Here is an 18,363-nt window from a genome sequence, read left to right as displayed (position 1 = left end):
CACCACATTCCACCTGAAACGAGGTGAAATTAAATGCAATGGTCTTGAGCAAACCTGTCTTTTGGTATATCAGAGTGAAGCAGACAAAATGTGAAGAGATAAATTATTGCTTACTGTATACAAATCTTGTAAAATGGCCTGGACAGATTTGTCAGTACCCCTATAAAACTTTATAAATAATTGGACAAACTGCAGGTCCTTCAAGAGGTCAATGACCCAAAACAAACAGCTAAAAGCACCCAAAAATGACTAATAACAAAACATTGTTCTATATTAAAGTGGCCTTTTAAGAGCCCAAATCTGAATCCTACTAAAAGCTAAGGTCTCGTTCAGTCAGTTTGCTGCAGCCGCTTGGATTCCTGTGGCAAAAATCTGCAAATTCTTGCTGGTTGAATGACCAGGTTATACAATTTGCAGAGGCTACTCAGGCAATTTAAAGGATAAGTTCACCTTTCATAACATGTTACACCCATACTCAGGGTGTAACATGTCACATGTTATGAAAGCACCAGCCCCTGCTTTGACAGCTAGCAGGGGATCTTCTCCCCCCTTGCTAGCTACCAGGGAGAAGCCCAGCCGCATCACTCATTCACTGTGTTCTGTGAATGAGAAACTACAAGGGCCAACAGCCTCACCGGCTGCCGGCTTGTAGTTTTAAATGAACTACCATGACACTGTGGAGCACAGTGGCAGTTCATTAAGTCTTCTGTACGAGCAAGCAGATACAGTGCCTTGAAAAAGTATTCATACCCCTTGAAAATTTCCACATTTTGTCATGTTACAACAAAAAACGTAAATGTATTTTATTGGGATTTTTTGTGAAAGACCAACACAAAGTGGCACATGATTGTGAAGTGGAAGGAAAATGATAAATGGCTTTCCAAATTTTTTACAAATATCCGAAAAGTGTGGCGTGCATTTTTATTTTAACCCCCTTTACTCGGATACCCCTAACTAAAATCTAGAGGAACCAACTGCCTTCACAAGTCACCTAATTAGTAAATAGGGTCCACCAGTGTGTAATATAATCTCAGTATAAATGCAGCTGTTGTGTGAAGTCCTTGGAGGCTTGTTAAAGAACATTACAGCAAGGTCAAGGAACACACCAGATAGGTCAGACAAAAAGTTGTGAAGTTTAAAGCAGGGTTAGGTTATAAAAAAATATCCCAAGATTTGAACATCTCACGGAGCACTGTTCAATCCACCATCCGAAAATGGAAAGAGTATGGCACAACTGCAAACCTACCAAGATATGGTTGTCCATAAACTGATATCATAAACTGACAGGCAAGGAGAGCATTAATCAAAGAAACAGACAAGAGGCCCATGGTAACTCTGGAAGAGCTGCAGAGATCCACAGCTCAGGTGGGAGAATCTGTCCACAGGACAACTATTAGTCATGCACTCCACAAATCTGGCCTTTATGGAAGAGTGGCAAGAAGAAAGCCATTGTTGAAAGAAAGCCATAAGAAGTCCCATTTGCAGTTTGTGAGAAGCCATGTGGGGGACACAGCAAACATGTGGAAGAAGGTTCTCTGGTCAGATGAGACCAAAATGGAATTTTTTGGCCAAAATTGAATTTTTTTTTCTTAAAAGCAAAACACTATGTGTTGCGGAAAACTAACACTGCACATCACTCTGAACACACCATCCCCACCGTGAAACATGATGGTGGCAGCATCATGTTGTGGGGATGCTTTTCTTCAGCAGGGACAGGGAAGCTGGTCAGAGTTGATAGGAAGATAGATGTAGCCAAATACAGGCAATCTTAGAAGAAAACCTGAAAGTCTGCAAAGACTTGAGACTGGGGCAGAGGTTAACCTCCAGCAGGAACCTAAACACACAGCCAGAGCTACAGATATTTGTAAAAACTTTTGAAAACCATTTATCATTTTCCTTAAAATAAAAACCATAATAAAATACATTTATGTTTTTGGTTGTAACATGGCAAAATGTGGAAAATTTCAAGGGGTATGAATACTTTTTCAAGGCACTGTATATACTGACAGATCTGCAGGAGAGTTGCATGGTACCAGCAATCTTCTGATTGCTGGTGCAACGCTTCAGAGGCTCCTGTGACAAAAAATAGCAAATACACATCTTTTAACCTGCAAAGAAAGTGCATTATTTTTGTATAAAAAGGTGAACTTATCCTTTAACCGCTTCCCGTCCACCCTATAGCAGATATACTGCTACAGGGCGGCACAGGTGCGCAAAATTACGTTGATAAAAGTGATTTTGTATTTCCGGATAGGGGGCGTGCGCCCTACCAGTGCCATTTGCGGCAGTCAATCACTGGTCCCGGCCGGTAATTGCCGAGGATCTCTGACAGGGGGGAGAACTGTATGTAAACAATACAGTTCTCCCTGTCAGTTCGTGCACATGCAAAGCAGTGTGCTTACAGTGAACCACACAGACACAGCCCCATAGTAAAACACACTCAGCACACAGTTAACCCTTTAATTGCCCCACGTTAACTGATTCCTGCCCAGTGCCATTAGTACAGTGTCAGTGCTTTTTATTAGCACTGGTCACTGTGGATGTCAATGACACCAAGACAGTTCTCCCCAGTGTCAGAATGCCCGCCACAGTCCCGCTATAAGTCGCTGATCACCGCCATTACTAGTAAAAATTAAAAGAAAAAAAGCCCATTATATATTCCACCATTAGTAACCGCTATAACTTTCATGTAAACCAATTAATTTACACGTATTGGGATTTTTTTTTTAACAAAGACATGTAGCAGAATACATTTTGGCCTAAATGTAAGATGAAATTAGATTTTTTTAATTTTTACTGGACATGTTTAATAGCAAAAAAGTGAAAAATATTTTATTTTTCTCAAAGTTGTTTTTTTTTGTACAAAAAATAAAAAATGCACAGGCAATCAAATACCACCAAAAGAAAGCTCTATTTGTGGGGAAAGAAGGATGTAAATTTAGTTTGGGTGCAGCGATGCCTGGCCGCGCAGTTGTCAGTTAAAGTAACGCAGCGCTGTAACGCAAAAAAGTGGCCTGGTCAGGAAGGGGGGTAAATCCTCTGGAGGGCAAGTGGTTAAACTAATGGCGGGGGTTGACAGCAGCTGATCGCATGAAGCCACACAGAGAGAGAATAGCTGCGGTTTGGGACAGATGTCTGAACCTGGTCGCAGTCAGCTGTGCAAATTCTTGCCACAGGAAAAGGGCCCAAGATAGCTGGAGTAGCTTGCTCACAAAGAGTGGACCAAACTGTCAGTTGGCAGGTATATAAATCTCACTGACAGCCACAAATATTGTTTATTTGCAGAGATTTGTTGGATTAGGGTAAGAGTCACATCATTTTTGTTCATGCCAATTTTACTTATTTAAAATATTCAGTTTATTCAGCAAAGTATAATTTGTATTAAAATGGAATTAACAATGGATGGTAATTGTTTTGACCATTTATTTCAATGAAAACTGAGCGATATTTGTATACCTCAAAGCTTTAATTTACCAACTCACCCAGTCCACATCTCCCAAGTGGTATAGCCTTGCTCTGTACTGGAGATGGTTTTGTAAATCCTGCAGCCTCCAAGCCTTCAAGTACAGGCCTTGACAATAGTAGAGTTTTAAAATCCTGAGCCTCCCCTGTAGCTTGTAGCACATCTTCCGTTCGTGGCCGAGAGCCCAACAAGTGTGCAGCCATGTTTCCTTGTATAGAGATAGTAGGGTACAACCTTTGAATTCACAGCCTAAAGTAGAATGGTTGACAGCTATTATATATGAGCAACAGAAATAACAAAATTAGCTTGAGAAAACAAAAATTCCCAATCATTTGAGAATTCGCAACAATTTTAATAACATTAAATGCAAATGTTCCAAGTTTACATTTCTGCCACTTCATAAGCAACAATAATGTCAGATACATTCAGTGAAGGACAGTATAAGGCCTCATGAACACTGAGCATTTGCTGAGCTCCCCTGAACACCTTTTCTCCTAGCAGAAGAAAAGCTGCTTACAAAAAACAAGGTAAAAGCCAAACATTCATTTTATTCCACAGCCCATTTCCACATTGTTTCCCAGAGCTGGGCCCTGAAAAAAGGATTCATCAGAAGCCCTTAAAAGCTGGTTTTGAACTTAGTATGCTGTCCATCATGAAGCCCCACAAATGAAGCTACGATGCCCTATCGTTTATTTTGACTGCCCCATACTGATACTGCCATTTCTTTTTCTCTCTGCAGTTGTATTCTGGCACCCTACTGAACAGCTTATTCCCTCTCTGTGAACCATTACCTCCCCCCCACACTGCCTTTTTTTATCCCTCCCTTTTCTCCCTGATACGGATGGACACTTGAACTCTTTTGCAGTTCAATGAGAACTGCACTTTGTTACTGGCAGAGGCTGCACAACTGCTCTCGTAGCTGTGTTACTTTAACTGACAATTGCGCGGTCATGCAACGCTGCACCCAAATTAAATTTACCGTATTTGCCGGCGTATAAGACGACTTTTTGACCCTTGAAAATCTTCTCAAAAGTCGGGGGTCGTCTTATACGCCGGTACACATGTTAGGGGGGCTGCGGCATTAAGTACAGGGGTTTGCAGGGGCTGACGTCTCTTACCTGGATCCAGTCCCACGACGATCCGGTCCAGGAAGCGCGGCGTCTCCTTCAGTTCGGCCACTGGATGTTCGTGCGGCTGCGCGGCTCCGCCTCCTCACCGGTGATTGGCCGCCAGAACTGTAGCTCAGGAAAGGCACACAGGCGGCCAATCACCGGCGAGGGGGCGGAGCCGAGCGGCCCCGCGAAAATTGAGTGCCGGAGCAGCAGGTAAGTGCTCTGTGTAGAGGTGCTGCTGCAACCACATATGCTGGCTGCAGCAGCACCATACGAGAACAGGGTCAGCAAGTCTCAGTGGGAGGAATAGTGCCCCATCATTGGTGTCACTGATACCAATGATGGGGCACTATTCCTCCCACTGATACCAACGATGGGGCACTATTCCTCCCACTGACACCAACGATGGGGCACTATTCCTCCCCCCCACTGACACCAACGATGGGGCACTATTCCCCCCCCCCACTGACACCAACGATGGGGCACTATTCCTCCCCCCACTGACACCAATGATGGGGCACTATTCCACCCCTCACTGACACCAATGATGGGACACCATTCCTCCCACTGACACCAATGATGGGGCACTATTCCTGCCACTGATACCAATGATGGGGCACTATTCCTCCCACTGATACCAATGATGGGGCACCTATTCCCCCCACTGATACCAATGATGGGGCACTATTCCTCCCACTGATGCCAATGATGGGGCACCATTCCTGCCACTGATACCAATGATGGGGCACCTATTCCCCCCACTGATACCAATGATGGGGCACTATTCCTCCCACTGATACCAATGATGGGGCACTATTCCTCCCACTGACATCAATGATGGGGCACTATTCCTCCCACTGACACCAATGATGGGGCACTATTCCTCCCACTGACATCAATGATGGGGCACTATTCCTCCCACTGGTGTGCATTGGAAGAGGGGTAGTCTTATACGGCGAGTATAGCCCAAACACTACATTTTAGCAGGAAAAGTAGGGGGGTCGTCTTATACGCCCAGTCGTCTTATACGCCGGCAAATACGGTATGTCCTTTTTTTGCCCACAAATGGAGCTTTCATTTGGTGGTATTTGGTGTGTTTACTTTTTGTGCTATAAACAAAAAAAACACTAACAATTTTGAGAAAAAAAAAAACAATATCTTTGACTTTTTGCTATTAAACATGTCCAGTAAAAAAAACATGTCCGAAATCAAATTTCGTCAAATTTTGAGCAAAATGTGTTCTCTGCTACATGTCTTTGCTAAAGAAAATCCCAATGCATGTCAATTAATCTTTTTATGTAAATTTATAGCATCTACAAATGGCGGTATATATACACTGGAATTGTTTTTAACTAGTAATGGCGGCGATCAGCGACTTATAGCGGGACTGCAGCGGAATTCTGACACTGGGGGGAACTGACTTGGTGTCAATGACATCCCCAGTGACACCATACAGTGATCAATGCTAATAAAAAGCACTGACACTGTACTAATGGCAATGGGCAGGAAGGGGTAACATGGGGATATCAAAGGGTTAACTGTGTGCTGTTTCACATTATGTGCTGTGTGCGCTTTTAACTGTAAGCACACTGCTTTGAATGGCTCGCACACACCCCCTACCTGGAACTGAAAAAAATCACGTAAATATATACGTGATTTTGGGCACCCATGACGCCCTGTAACAGTATTTCTGCTATAAGGTGGACAGGAAGTGGTTAATGGTTTTTCACATGCTGGCTCATGTTTTCTTGCTGTTCACTCAATGCTGTTGTTCAGTGGGCCCTGCCCCCTTACTACCACTTGTGCCCTCCAATATGGTGCACCCTAAATGTGAAACCATAACCTCCCTCTCCTGGAATGTCCGGGAGCTTAACTCAAAATTTAAGATGGTCTGCTATAATTGTAATGATCTGGCAACATGGTACCCAAATTAAATGGGTATTTTGTTTTTTTTTTCCAAACGAATTTGGTGGTATTTATTCACCACTAGGTTTTTTATTTTTTGCACTATAAACAAAAAAAAAAAAAAAAGTTTTTTCTTAGTTTCTGCTAATTTTGCAAATAGGTAACAGGACAGCATAAATACCCCCCAAATGACCTCTTTTTGGAAAGTGAATAGTCCAGGGTATTTAGTAAGAGGCAAGGTGAGTTTTTTTAAGTAAAATTTTTCCCACAGTTCTTTGGAAAATGAAGAAAATAAAATTGCCTGCCGGTCCTCTGTGGCCTCTATGGTAAGCCAGCAGAACCATCAGCTTCAGTTCAGGGATCTCTGGTGGGATAGAGATCCTGGAGTGGTGACGGAGGGATACCGACAGATGTTGAAATGGGACACTATTGCAGATGTTAAAGGGACACATGGTATAATGTGACAGATGTTTGGATGGATGATTGGACACAGCCATCACCATAACTGGGAGGGCCAATCAGAGAGCCCATATCTCGATCTGTGTGGTGCTGTTTCCAAGGGACACAGCCATCACAGAATCTCCATGCTGTGGAGCCATGCAGCAGCACGTGGAGTGGAAGGATGTACAGGGTATGTCCAATCACAGCGGTGCTAGTCCCACCTGGCCATTTATATAGTGGTCAGGTGGGAAGGGGTTAAAAAAAAAGACCTTCAGAAATGTAATTACTTTAAAAGCTTGGCTCATTTGAATTACCCAGATGCCTCCACTGTGTGGCTGATGGTGAAGCTGTAATTCTCTGTTGTAGCCTATGCTATATATACAGTAAGTGGAGCCCTCTTCCAGTGGGTGAACAAGCTACTTCATTTGTGTGCACTAAATATACAGCGTCGCTTTCCTGCACATTTACCATTCAAGAGAAGCCTTGTATTTTTTTCAGTGAATACAAGGCGTTCTCTGATTGGTCAAGATAGAGGGGCTGATGACGTCACAATTTCCCGCTTGGACAACCAGAGGACACTTTGTATGCATTGAAAAAATAAATGGGATTCTCCTGGAGGTGGAGGTGCCAGAGCAACTAACACTCTATGTTTGTTAAACAGAGGTTTAATACAGTCGTATGGGGGTGACAACAGGATAATGTTTTTGATCCAAGCTGGCCCAAAGTAAAGCGTTTAAAGTATAACTGGAGGCAAAACTTTATTTTTAAGTTTTGGATAGATTGGAGAGGGATTAGAGCCCTTGTTGGGTTTTTATTGATGTGTGTCACCCTTAGGGAGAGTCATTATCTCTCTATTTGTCCTGGTAACCGTTATCAGTTAAAGTAAAAGAAAATCCTACAGTTTGAGTGGTCATCAGAACAAGACAAGAGAGGAAATCATCCAACATGGACACTTACCTTGGTGACCCTGGATACTGCCATAGATTTCCCTTGCTTTGGAGAGATTTACTCACTTCCTGTTGTAGCTATGGGACAGGACGTGAAAGGAAATCTCCCCAAGGGGACACATGTGAAAAAAAATCCCTGACAGGACCTTCCTTTAGACTATCCAAAATTGGAAAAAAAATGTTTTTGCCTTCAGTTCTAATTTATAGTTTCATTTCTGGATCTCTCCCTTAATGAAGAATTCCAGGTAAGGAGACTAGATATATAAATATATGATAGATATTTTTTTTCTTACATAGTTACCTTGTTCCAGCCTGAACCAATGTAACTATACCTATACCATACACTGGTGATCTCTATTGACGTCCAAATAGCGTGCCAAGCAGCTGCACTGCTGCATTCTGAACACTGAAGGTTGGCCAATCAGCATGGGCACAGTTCAAAGAATGTAATGGGTAAAACATTCATGCCTGAAATTCTTTTTTAACCACTTGCCAACAGGGCTCAGGGTATGGGTGCACCCTACCCCCACTGATTGGATACAGTGAGATTTTGTCAACAGGCTGATTGAGACCTGCTATCCAATCACTGCCCAGAGCACTGCAACAAATAACACAGGGACCAGTCTGTTTGAAGGAACAATCAGATATCAGATCACTGTATTACTGTCACTGGTGATGTCAGTGCCAGTTAACGTACCTCCCAGACAGAGTCAGTTCGTGTCACATCAGTCCCACTATAAGTCGCTAATCACCATTACAATTATAGAAAAAAAATAAATAAAAATTCCCTTATAAATACACCATAGTTTGTAGAAGCTATAACACACACCAATCAATATACACTTATAGGATTTTTTTTATACCAAAGACATGTAACACAATGTTTTGGTCTAAATTTATGAAGAAATTAGATCTTTTTTTTATTTTTTGCTGCATATTTTATAGCAAAAAGCAAAAAAATATACTTTTTTTTAAACTGTTCAGTTTTTTCATATATATATATATATATATATATATATATATATATATATATATATATATATATATATATAAAAACCCAGTGGTGATCAAATATCACCACAAGAAAGCTCTATTTGCATGAAAAATTATACAAATTTAAATTTGAGTACATCGTTGCATGACCGTGCAATTATCAATTAAGCACAAGGGGTTAAAAATAACATGACTGGGTTTATATCTACTTAAAAGTTTTGCAGCACCTTTTTTTAAAACCTAAGTGTCAGTTCATATACATGCGGACTGGATGCAGTTTGAGCCACATCCAATCCACATGACATGTGAAATAACATTGCTTCCTACAGTGCCTGTTCACATACATCCAGTGCACTGGCAGTATAGAATGAAAGAGTCCTGTCCAATTTCTGAGCAGTGCAGTGCGGTTCAAGTGCAGATTACAGGTTCACCGACTTCTATTGGAACCGCTTGTGAATCGCACATGTCATGAGTTTGTGAACACGATTTCTGGCAGGTTTTCTCTCTCTTCAAATCCTGACCCTGAATGACTGCTTTTCAATTTGCACAGAATCCAGACCCCAGATCTCTCCTTAAAGAGGTCTTATCACAGCCAATGCTATCACAAGTTGTTCATCCCTTGGGATAGCAATTAAATAAAAAAAATAGGTACAGTGTAAAAATAAAAAAAATTAAATGAAAGTGGTTGTAAAATAAAAGTGGTTGTAAAGGCTCAAGATTTTACATGGTAGAATGAATGAAGGTAAAAAACTTCTGAGTGCACCACACAAGGTATCACTGAGAACATCAGAATGAGAGCAAGAATGCAAACACCAGACCTCCTATGTAACACTAACCTATAAAGGCTTTTAAAATGTCGCCTATGGATAAAATTAAATAATGTAATGTACTTTGTTGCCGTTTCATGGGTGTGCACAATTTTAAAGTGACATATTTGGTTATTTACTCAGCATAACATAATCTATTATAATTTAGCAAAAATTGGGTATTATATTGCTTCTATGTTCACTAAAATTTATTAAGGTGTATTTCCCCCCCCCAAAAAAAAAAACACTGTGCAAACACCATGTGACATAAATAATTGCAACACCCACCATTTTATTCTCTAGGGTCTCTGCTTAAAAATACTCACCCTCTTAGATTGTAAGCTGGTCCTTCTGATCCTGTATTAATTTGTATTGTAACTGTACTGTCTGCCCTTAGGTTGTAAAGTGCTGCGTAAACTGTTGGCGCTACAGTGGATATAAAAAGTCTACACACCCCTGTTAAAATGTCAGGTTTCTGTGATGTAAAAAAATGACAAAGATAAATCATTTCAGAACTTTTTCCCCTTTCAATGTGACCTATAATCTGTACAACTCAATTGAAAAACTTAATTTTTTTTTGGGGGGGGGGGGGGTGATAAACTAAAATGTGGTTGCATAAGTGTGCACACCCTCTTATAACTGGGGATGTAGTGGTGTTCAGAATTAAGCAATAACTTTCAAAATCATGTTAAATAGGAGTCAGTACACACCTGCCATCATTTAAAGTGCCTCTGATTAACCCCAAATAAAGTTCAGCTGTTCTAGTAGGTCTTTCCTGACATTTTCTTAGTCACATCCTACAGCAAAAGCCAAGGTCCACAGACAGCTTCCAAAGCATCAGAGGGATTTCACTGTTAAAAGGTATCAGTCAGGAGAAGGGTACAAAAGAATTTCCAAGGCATTAGATATACCATGGAACACAATGAAGACAATCATCATCAAGTGGAGAAAATATAGCACAACAGTGACATTACCAAAAACTGGATGTCCCTCCAAAATTGATGAAAAAAGACAAGAAGAAACTGGTCTGGGAGGCTGCCAAGAGGCCTACAGCAACATTAAAGGAGCTGCAGGAATATCTGGCAAGTACTGGCTGTGTGATACATATGACAACAATCTCCCATATTCTTCATATGTCTGGGCTATGGGGTAGAGTGGCAAGAGGGAAGCCTTTTTTTATGAAGAAAAACATCCAAGCCCGGCTAAAGTTTGCAAAAACACATCTGAAGTCTCCCAAAGGCATGTGGGAAAATGTGTTATGGTCTGATGAAACCAAGGTTGAAGTTTCTGGCCATAATTCCAAAAGATATGTTGGCACAAAAACAACAGTGCATGTCACCAAAAGAACACCATACCTACAGTGAAGCATGGTGGTGGCAGGATCATGCTTTGGGGCTGTTTTTCTTCAGCTGAAACTGGGGCCTTAGGGCTCATGTACACTGCAGCTGATAAACTCACGTTTAGGGGTGTTCAGCACTTTTTTCAGCAGCCCCTGAACTTATGCGGTTTTCCTATGTGTCCATGTACACATCTTTGTTTAGTCGTTTACAGGCATTTGAGTTTACAGTCGTTTTTGCGTTCAGCAGTCAACTTCAACTTCCGTTCAGCAGTCGATTTTATCAACGTTTCAAACGCAAAATGGTCGTAAACGCGTTTAAGTCTGAATTTTTTTTTTTAACTCTTTCAGTTCCCGATGCTGTCCAGAGCCTTTTTTCATCATGAAAAATGCATGCAAAGCATTTTCAAGGTACTCAGACAACACACTGAACACAGGATGTTCCTACCAAGCTTGTCAGACATTGGAATGACCAATTCACATCTCAGACCTATCCCACCCTTGGAAACAAAAGATATGTTAATGACTATTCAGACCTCAAATTCCTCATGCAGACCCCCTGCCAGGTGGCCTTAATGACTCACTCCACCAGACACCTTTCCCACCTTTGGAAACAAAAGAAATGTTAATGAGCAACTCACACCTAATTATCTCAACACATACTGCCGTCTCTGCTTCTACTCTGTATTTCTCTGAAACAGTCTGAAATAGTTAATAATTTACCACTTTGCAGCACATTCTGGGCATTTGGGAGGTTCTCCTGTGCTTATCTTTAAAAGATGCTTCTAAACGCAAAACGCACATAAACACGCGCAAACGCGGCTAAACAGATGGTTTTAAACCTACGATTTCCAGCAGTCAGTTTCCATCGTTCAGAAGTGTCCCATGTACATGGGGGCCTTACTCAAGGTAGAGAGAATTATGAACAGTTCCAAATACCAGTCAATATTGGCACAACACCTTCAGGCTTCTGCAAGAAAGCTGAATATGAAGAGGAACTTCATCTTTCAGCATGACAATGACCCAAAGCATACATCCAAATCAACAAAGGAATGGCTTCCCCAGAAGATTAAAGTTTTGGAATGGCCCAGCCAGAGCCCAGACCTGAATCTGATGGAAAATCTGTGGGGTGATCTGAAGAGGGCTGTGCACAGGAGATGCCCTCGCAATCTGACACATTTGGAGTGTTTTTGCAAGGAAGAGTGGGCAAATATTGCCAAGATGTGCCATGCTGATAGACTCATACCCAAAAAGACTGAGTGCTGGAATAAAATCAAAAGGTGCTTCAACAAAGTATTAGTTTAAGGGTGTGCACACTTATGCAACTATATTATTTTTATTTTTTTTTTATTTTTACTTCCCTCCGCCTAAAAGATTTGAGTTTGTTGTTAAACTGAGTTGTACAGTTTATTGGTTACATTAAAGGTGGAAAAAGTTCTGAAATGATTTATCTTTGTCTCATTTATTTACATCACAGAAACCTGACATTTTAACAGGGGTGTGTAGACTTTGTATATCCACTGTATATAAATCCTGCATAATAATAATAATGTTTGCGAGTTCTACGTAATTTTCTAGCAAAAATTAAAAAAAAAAAAAAGATTTTTACATGTCAGAATTGACCCATTATTGAAGTTGTAAAAAGTGGAACAAAAATGCATGAAAAATGTATCCCTTTAAATCCTATGGAACGCTTCACACCAAATGCGATGCAGGTGTGGTGTGTTTTTAAAAGTCCTACATGCTACATGTTTAAAAAGTGCACCAAAATGCACCTCTTCCTTAAAATTAATGGAAAAGGCATCAAAAGTGCACCCGCGGTGTTGTTTTGGTGCATTTGAGTCCAATGTCCAAGTATCACAGGTGCATGCTGGGAGTCAGGAATACAGAAAACACAAAAAAAAGTGTATGCGTTTTTTCAGAGCAGTGTGAAAGGGCCCTCAAAGTCCCATTCACACATGCACGCTCCAGTAACACGCACAGAAATGTGCGTTTTTGCACACGTTCTGAAAACACATGCCACCATGCTTGTAAAGCCATTCGTTGTTAATGATACCCCAAATGCAGCCAGCAGATGTACATTTTGTCTTGCTTCAAATGCAAAAACACAGTAAAAAAACACACCAAGCTGAATGGCTGAAAAGGTGTGAGGGCTTCTTTTGTCCATTTGTCACACATAGGGCTGCCTTACCTGTGATGTGAGAATGCGTATTCCCACTATGCCTGGTGCGAATGCACTATGATCTTTATCACTGATTCACTCTAATGCAATGCGGGAAATGCAGAAAATCCTGTGTGTTTCCAACACCACATTGCAATCGTACGGCATCCATGCGATCTGGTATGGGTGTCAATGTTAAATTAATAACACCCTGACGCAGATCTCAAAATGCAGTGCAATTATCAGAATTTATATTGCATGGGTATGAAGGGCATCTTTTTGGTGCGGATGCAATTTGAGCCATAACGTATGGCTCTAATCGTACTGCATAGACACCGCATATGATTTGCGCAGGAATGTGGTGAGCTTCCTGTGCGAATCACATGCAGGCCATAGACGGTTTGTTTATCGGCTGATTTTTCCTCCAAAAGAACAATCGGCCAATTTTCGCACTGTTATGCAGGCCATAGATGGGTCGTTAATCGGCCGATTTTTCGGCCGAAAGAAAAATCGTCTGATTTTCGTACTGTTAGTGGATTAGTTCGTCGGCCGTTTTTCGTGTATTTTGCACTTTCAGATTATCGGTTATGTTCGGAAATTTGCAGCCTATTTGGGCGATCGGCCGATTTTCCCGGCATTGATGGCCAAATCGGACAATCGTTTTAACAATAAAAAATCTGCGCATAAGCTGTGACCTGAAAGGGACAGAAGTTATGGGGTGAACTTTATGATTTAGTTTGATGATTTTTTTATTCGTTGGTGGTAACGTTGGCCAAACTACTGATTTTTCGTTTATCGTTCAAAAAAATCGGCCTATGGTCGACCAGTCTATGGCCTGCATTAGTGTGGCAATGGCATCTGTCAATTTTCGTGGTTCCTCCTCATTTCATTTATCAGTCATGCTGGAAAATTTGTAAAAAACAGCTAATTTTCTAAATCATTGGTGGCAACATCGGATTACAGAACGAACAATGTTTCATTTTTCAGACGAAAAATCGACCGATAAACGGTCTATGGCCTGCATTAGTGTATACCAGGGCTTAATGATTGTTGCTGAATGCTGCTCTAGAGCACCGCAAAGTACATCTTACACTGACACATATTTATGACAAACGTTCTGGAATGGTCTCAGACAAATCCCACTGTGTATACCATGAGCCATGTGTGCTCGTGTCACAGTTATGGCTTATCACACAGCTTTCTACTCAAGTGCCATGCTTCAGCACACGAATCATAGCAGCTCAGGTTGCCACCATTACGAAGCGCTTTCTTTGTAGCGGTACAGAGGTTCATACTCCCTCCTCCCTGACCCGCTCACCACTATCAGCAGCTCTACTTTCCTCCTCCTCTCTGAGCCGGAAGACCGAGAACCACGACGTTCCCAGTGCACTATGGGAAAGGCCAAATGTCGGGCTGACACGGGGGGCGTGTCTTGACGAGAACGAGCCCGCCGAACTCCTGGAGCTGGAGAGAGGAGGCGGGGCTGAGAGTGAGCGGGAAGAAGAGATGAGGTGTTCGTTCTCTCTGGCCATCTACAGTTGCTGTGTAGACACCGCTATTGTGAATGGTCGGCTGTGTGAGGAGCAGGGTTTCAAATATTTCAGAACAGGTGTGGGAGAAGTGCAAACGGTTCTTTTTAGTTTTGGATAGAGGAGGAATGGATTTATTGTTGCTGTCTGAGTTCTATTATGAAGATTTCCTCACGCTTCCTGTCTGAGAGACGCCTAAAGTAAAAATAGGTAAATGTTCTTAGTGCAGTCTCGGTCCTTTCACATGGGTGTTCGGTATTTTTCATCAGTTCTATCGTTTTTTTCTGAGAAAAAAAAATCGGATCTGGGCAGCACAGTGGCTAAATGGTTAGCACTTCCACCTGGCAGTACTAGAGTCGTTGGTTTGAATCCCAACCACCTGCCTGGACATTGCATGTTCTCCCTGTGCAAATTTCCTCCGGGTACTCCGGTTTCCTTCAACACTCCAAAGACATGCTGGTAGGTTAATTGGATGCTGTCTAAATTGGCCCTAGTATGTGTATGAATGTGAGGTAGGGACCTTTGATTGTACACCCCTTGAGGGTAAGGGACATGTGAATGTACAATATAGATGTAAAGCGCTGCATAAATTGACGGTGCTATATAAGTACCTGAAATAACTAAGTTTACATCCTTTACCAATGCAAAAACGGACCGTATTTCCATTTACATCTGTTCTGTTTTTTGGGGTTTTTTTATGGAAGAAAAATAGGGTTTTCCATTTAAGAAAAAATGGATGTTAACCACTTGCCCTGCTGAGGATTTACCCCCTTCTTGACAAGGCCATTTTTTGCGTTACGGCGCTGCGGTACTTTAGCTGACAATTGCAGTCATGCAATGCTGCACCCACGAATTGAGCTTTCTTTCAGTGGTATTTGATCGCCTGTGCAGTTTTTAATTTTTTGCACTATACAAAAAAAGACTGAAAATTTTGAGAAAAAAAACAATATTTTTCACTTTTTGCTATTAAACGTGTCCAGAAAAAAAATCTAATTTTGTCATAAATTAAGGCCAAAATGTATTCTGCTACATGTCTGTGCTAAAAAAAAATCCCAATACATGTAAATTAATTGGTTTATGTGAAAGTTATAGTGTTTACAATGGTGGTATATATATTGGTTTTTTGTTTTTTTTTTGCTGGCAATGGTGGCGATCAGCACCTTATAGTGGGACTGCGGCAGGCATTCTGACACTGGAGGGGGGATTGACTTTGTGTCAGTGACACCAATACAGTGCTAAAAAAAAAAAAAGCACAGATGCTGTACTAATGGTATTGGGCAGGAAGGGGTTAACATGAGGGGCTATCAAAGGGTTAAATGTGCTGGGGGGCGGTGTGTTGGTGCTTCACTGTGCACAGCCATCCAGAGCCAACAGGGAGGAGGACTGTTAGTAAACAAAGCAGTCCTCCTCCCTGTTGGAGATCATTGGTAACCATTGAAGCGTTGAAAAAGCATTTCTAAAGGTTAGATTTTTTTTTTTTTAAATAACAAACATGTCTATACTTAAATACTGAGGGCAGTAGTTTTGCACAGAACAGATCGGATCCTCCTTTTCTTGGGTCCACTGCAGGCTCTCCTGGCTCCTCCCTCCTGTTGGGTGCCCCCACAGCAAGCAGCTTGCTATGGGGGCACCCGCTGCTCCTTGTGGCCATTCACACAGAGAGCTGTGGCTTGGCCCTACCCCCCTCACTCCTCATTGGCTAACTGGCTGTGATTGACAGCAGCGGGATGAGGAGGCAGAGACCCGGGACAGCTAAGGCTGTCATTTGCGCCGCTGGATCACGATGAGGCTCAGGCAAGTATTCAGGGGGCTGGGGGCACTACTGTACAACCACTTTAAGAATGCTTTTTAGATGCCCGTGAAAGTTATTTTTCTAAGGGGAAGTGCTTAATTCTAACTTTTTTCTCTCAAAATTTTTAATTACTTCAAACTCCCAAATATATATATTTTTTAAGCAGAGACCTTGATGAATAAAATGGAGGTTGTTGCAGTTTTTTTTATGTTGCACAATATTTGTGAAGTAATTTATCAGACGCAATAGTTTTGTAAAAAATACAGTTTAATGAATTTTAGTGCACACAATATATAGTACTGTGCAAAAGTTTTAGACAGGTGTGAAAAAATGCTGTAAATGAAGAATGCTTTTAGAAATAAAAGTGTTCATAGTTTATTTTTATCAGCTAACAAAATGGAAAGTAAATAAACAGAAGAGAAATTCATACAATATTTGGTGTGAGCACCCTTTGCCTTCAAAACAGCATCAGTTCTTCTACATACATTTGCACACAGTTTTTGAAGGAACTTGGCAGATAGGTTGTTCCAAACATCTTGGTGAACAAACCACATTGTCTGCATGTTTGGGGTTGTTGTCCTGCTGCAGCATAAATTTGGGGCCAGTCACAAGCCTCCCTGATGGTATGGCATGATGGATCTGAAGTATCTGCCTATATTTCTCGGCATTGAGGACACAATTGATCCTGACCAAATCCCCAACTCTGTTTGCAGAAATGCAGGTCCAAACTTGCAAGGAGCTTCCACCATGCTTCACTGTTGCCTGCAGACACTCATTATCATACTGCTCTCTGACCTTTCATAAACTGCCTTCTGCTACAGCCAAATATTTCACGTTTTGACTTGTCAGTCCAGAACACCTGTCTTTTTTTGCACCCCATTTCTTATTTTTTCATGCATAGTTGAGTCGCTTAACTCCACGTCCAATGAATGAAAAATGTCAGCAGGTTTTCTGGCCTGAAAAGTCAAAATGTGAAATATTATATTCTAAAAGTGATTGAGTGGCTGTAGGAAATCACCTCCTGAGAAAACTATACCATATAACCAACATCTAAAAATATTGGGACACCCATCCAAATTGGATTCAGGTGTTCCAATCACCCCCATGGCCACAGGTGTATAAAATCAAGCACCTAGGCATACATACTGCTTCTACAAACATTTATGAAAAAACGGGTTGCTCTCAGGAGCTCAGTGAACTCAAGTGTGGTACCGTGATAGGTTGCTACCTGTGCAATAAGTCCATCCATGAAATTTCCTTGCTACTACATATTCCACGGTCAAATGGTAGTGGTATTATAACAAAGTGGAAGCAGCTGAGAACAACAGCAACTAGGCCACGTACAATGGCATAACAATAAAAAACATTAAGCAGCGCAAGTCAATACTCAAAAAATTAATATAATAAATAGTACAAAAAACATAATCTCAATTAAATAGTCCCACTCCAACAAAATAATTACTGAGATGAATATGGTGAGTAGAGTGAAATTGAAAAGTTCTTATTCAAAAGACCCTTGACCCGTGTTTACACCCATTAGTGCTCAGATCACATACTGCACTCCCCAGATAATGTTGAAAAAAATGCCTTAATTATGGGTTTTGGACTCCTAGACCCATTCAATTCAGCCTCCAATCACCAGGTTTAGGTGGAAGTCCCCCAATGCAGGTATAGATATATGCCTCAGAACTCCAAACCAGGGGCGAACTGACAATTCATGGGGCCCCCGGGCAATAGGAAATCATGGGGCCCCTGTGTCCTCTCTCACACTCAAACCACACCCAAAAAAGCATATGAAAGGTACCAGGGGCATCTCATTTGGCCCTCTACTGATCCCGGGCCCTCGGGTAGTGCCCGAGTGCCTAAATGGTCAGTCCG

General features: G+C 41.5%; 1 protein-coding gene across 1 annotated transcript in view; it reads right to left on the bottom strand.

Annotated features, from left to right (window-relative positions):
- The window catches only part of DDX20 (DEAD-box helicase 20), a 56,711-nt gene extending 42,136 nt beyond the window's left edge, over positions 1 to 14,575 (bottom strand). Inside the window, exons 1-2 of the mRNA XM_089668313.1 lie at positions 14,483 to 14,575; positions 3,483 to 3,712 (exon numbers count right to left, since the gene is read on the bottom strand). Coding sequence (XP_089524439.1) covers positions 3,483 to 3,666 — 184 coding nt within the window. The 5' untranslated portion in view covers positions 3,667 to 3,712; positions 14,483 to 14,575. The remainder of the gene's footprint in view (positions 1 to 3,482; positions 3,713 to 14,482) is intronic.
- Positions 14,576 to 18,363: the final 3,788 nt, after the last annotated feature.

Source organism: Staurois parvus, unplaced genomic scaffold, assembly GCF_062004578.1.
Source record: "Staurois parvus isolate SC_StPar_1 unplaced genomic scaffold, SC_StPar_1.0 ptg000056l, whole genome shotgun sequence".
NCBI lineage: Eukaryota > Metazoa > Chordata > Amphibia > Anura > Ranidae > Staurois > Staurois parvus.
The sequence above is the reverse complement of the archived record's forward strand: the minus strand, read 5'-3'. Positions and strand labels throughout refer to the sequence as shown.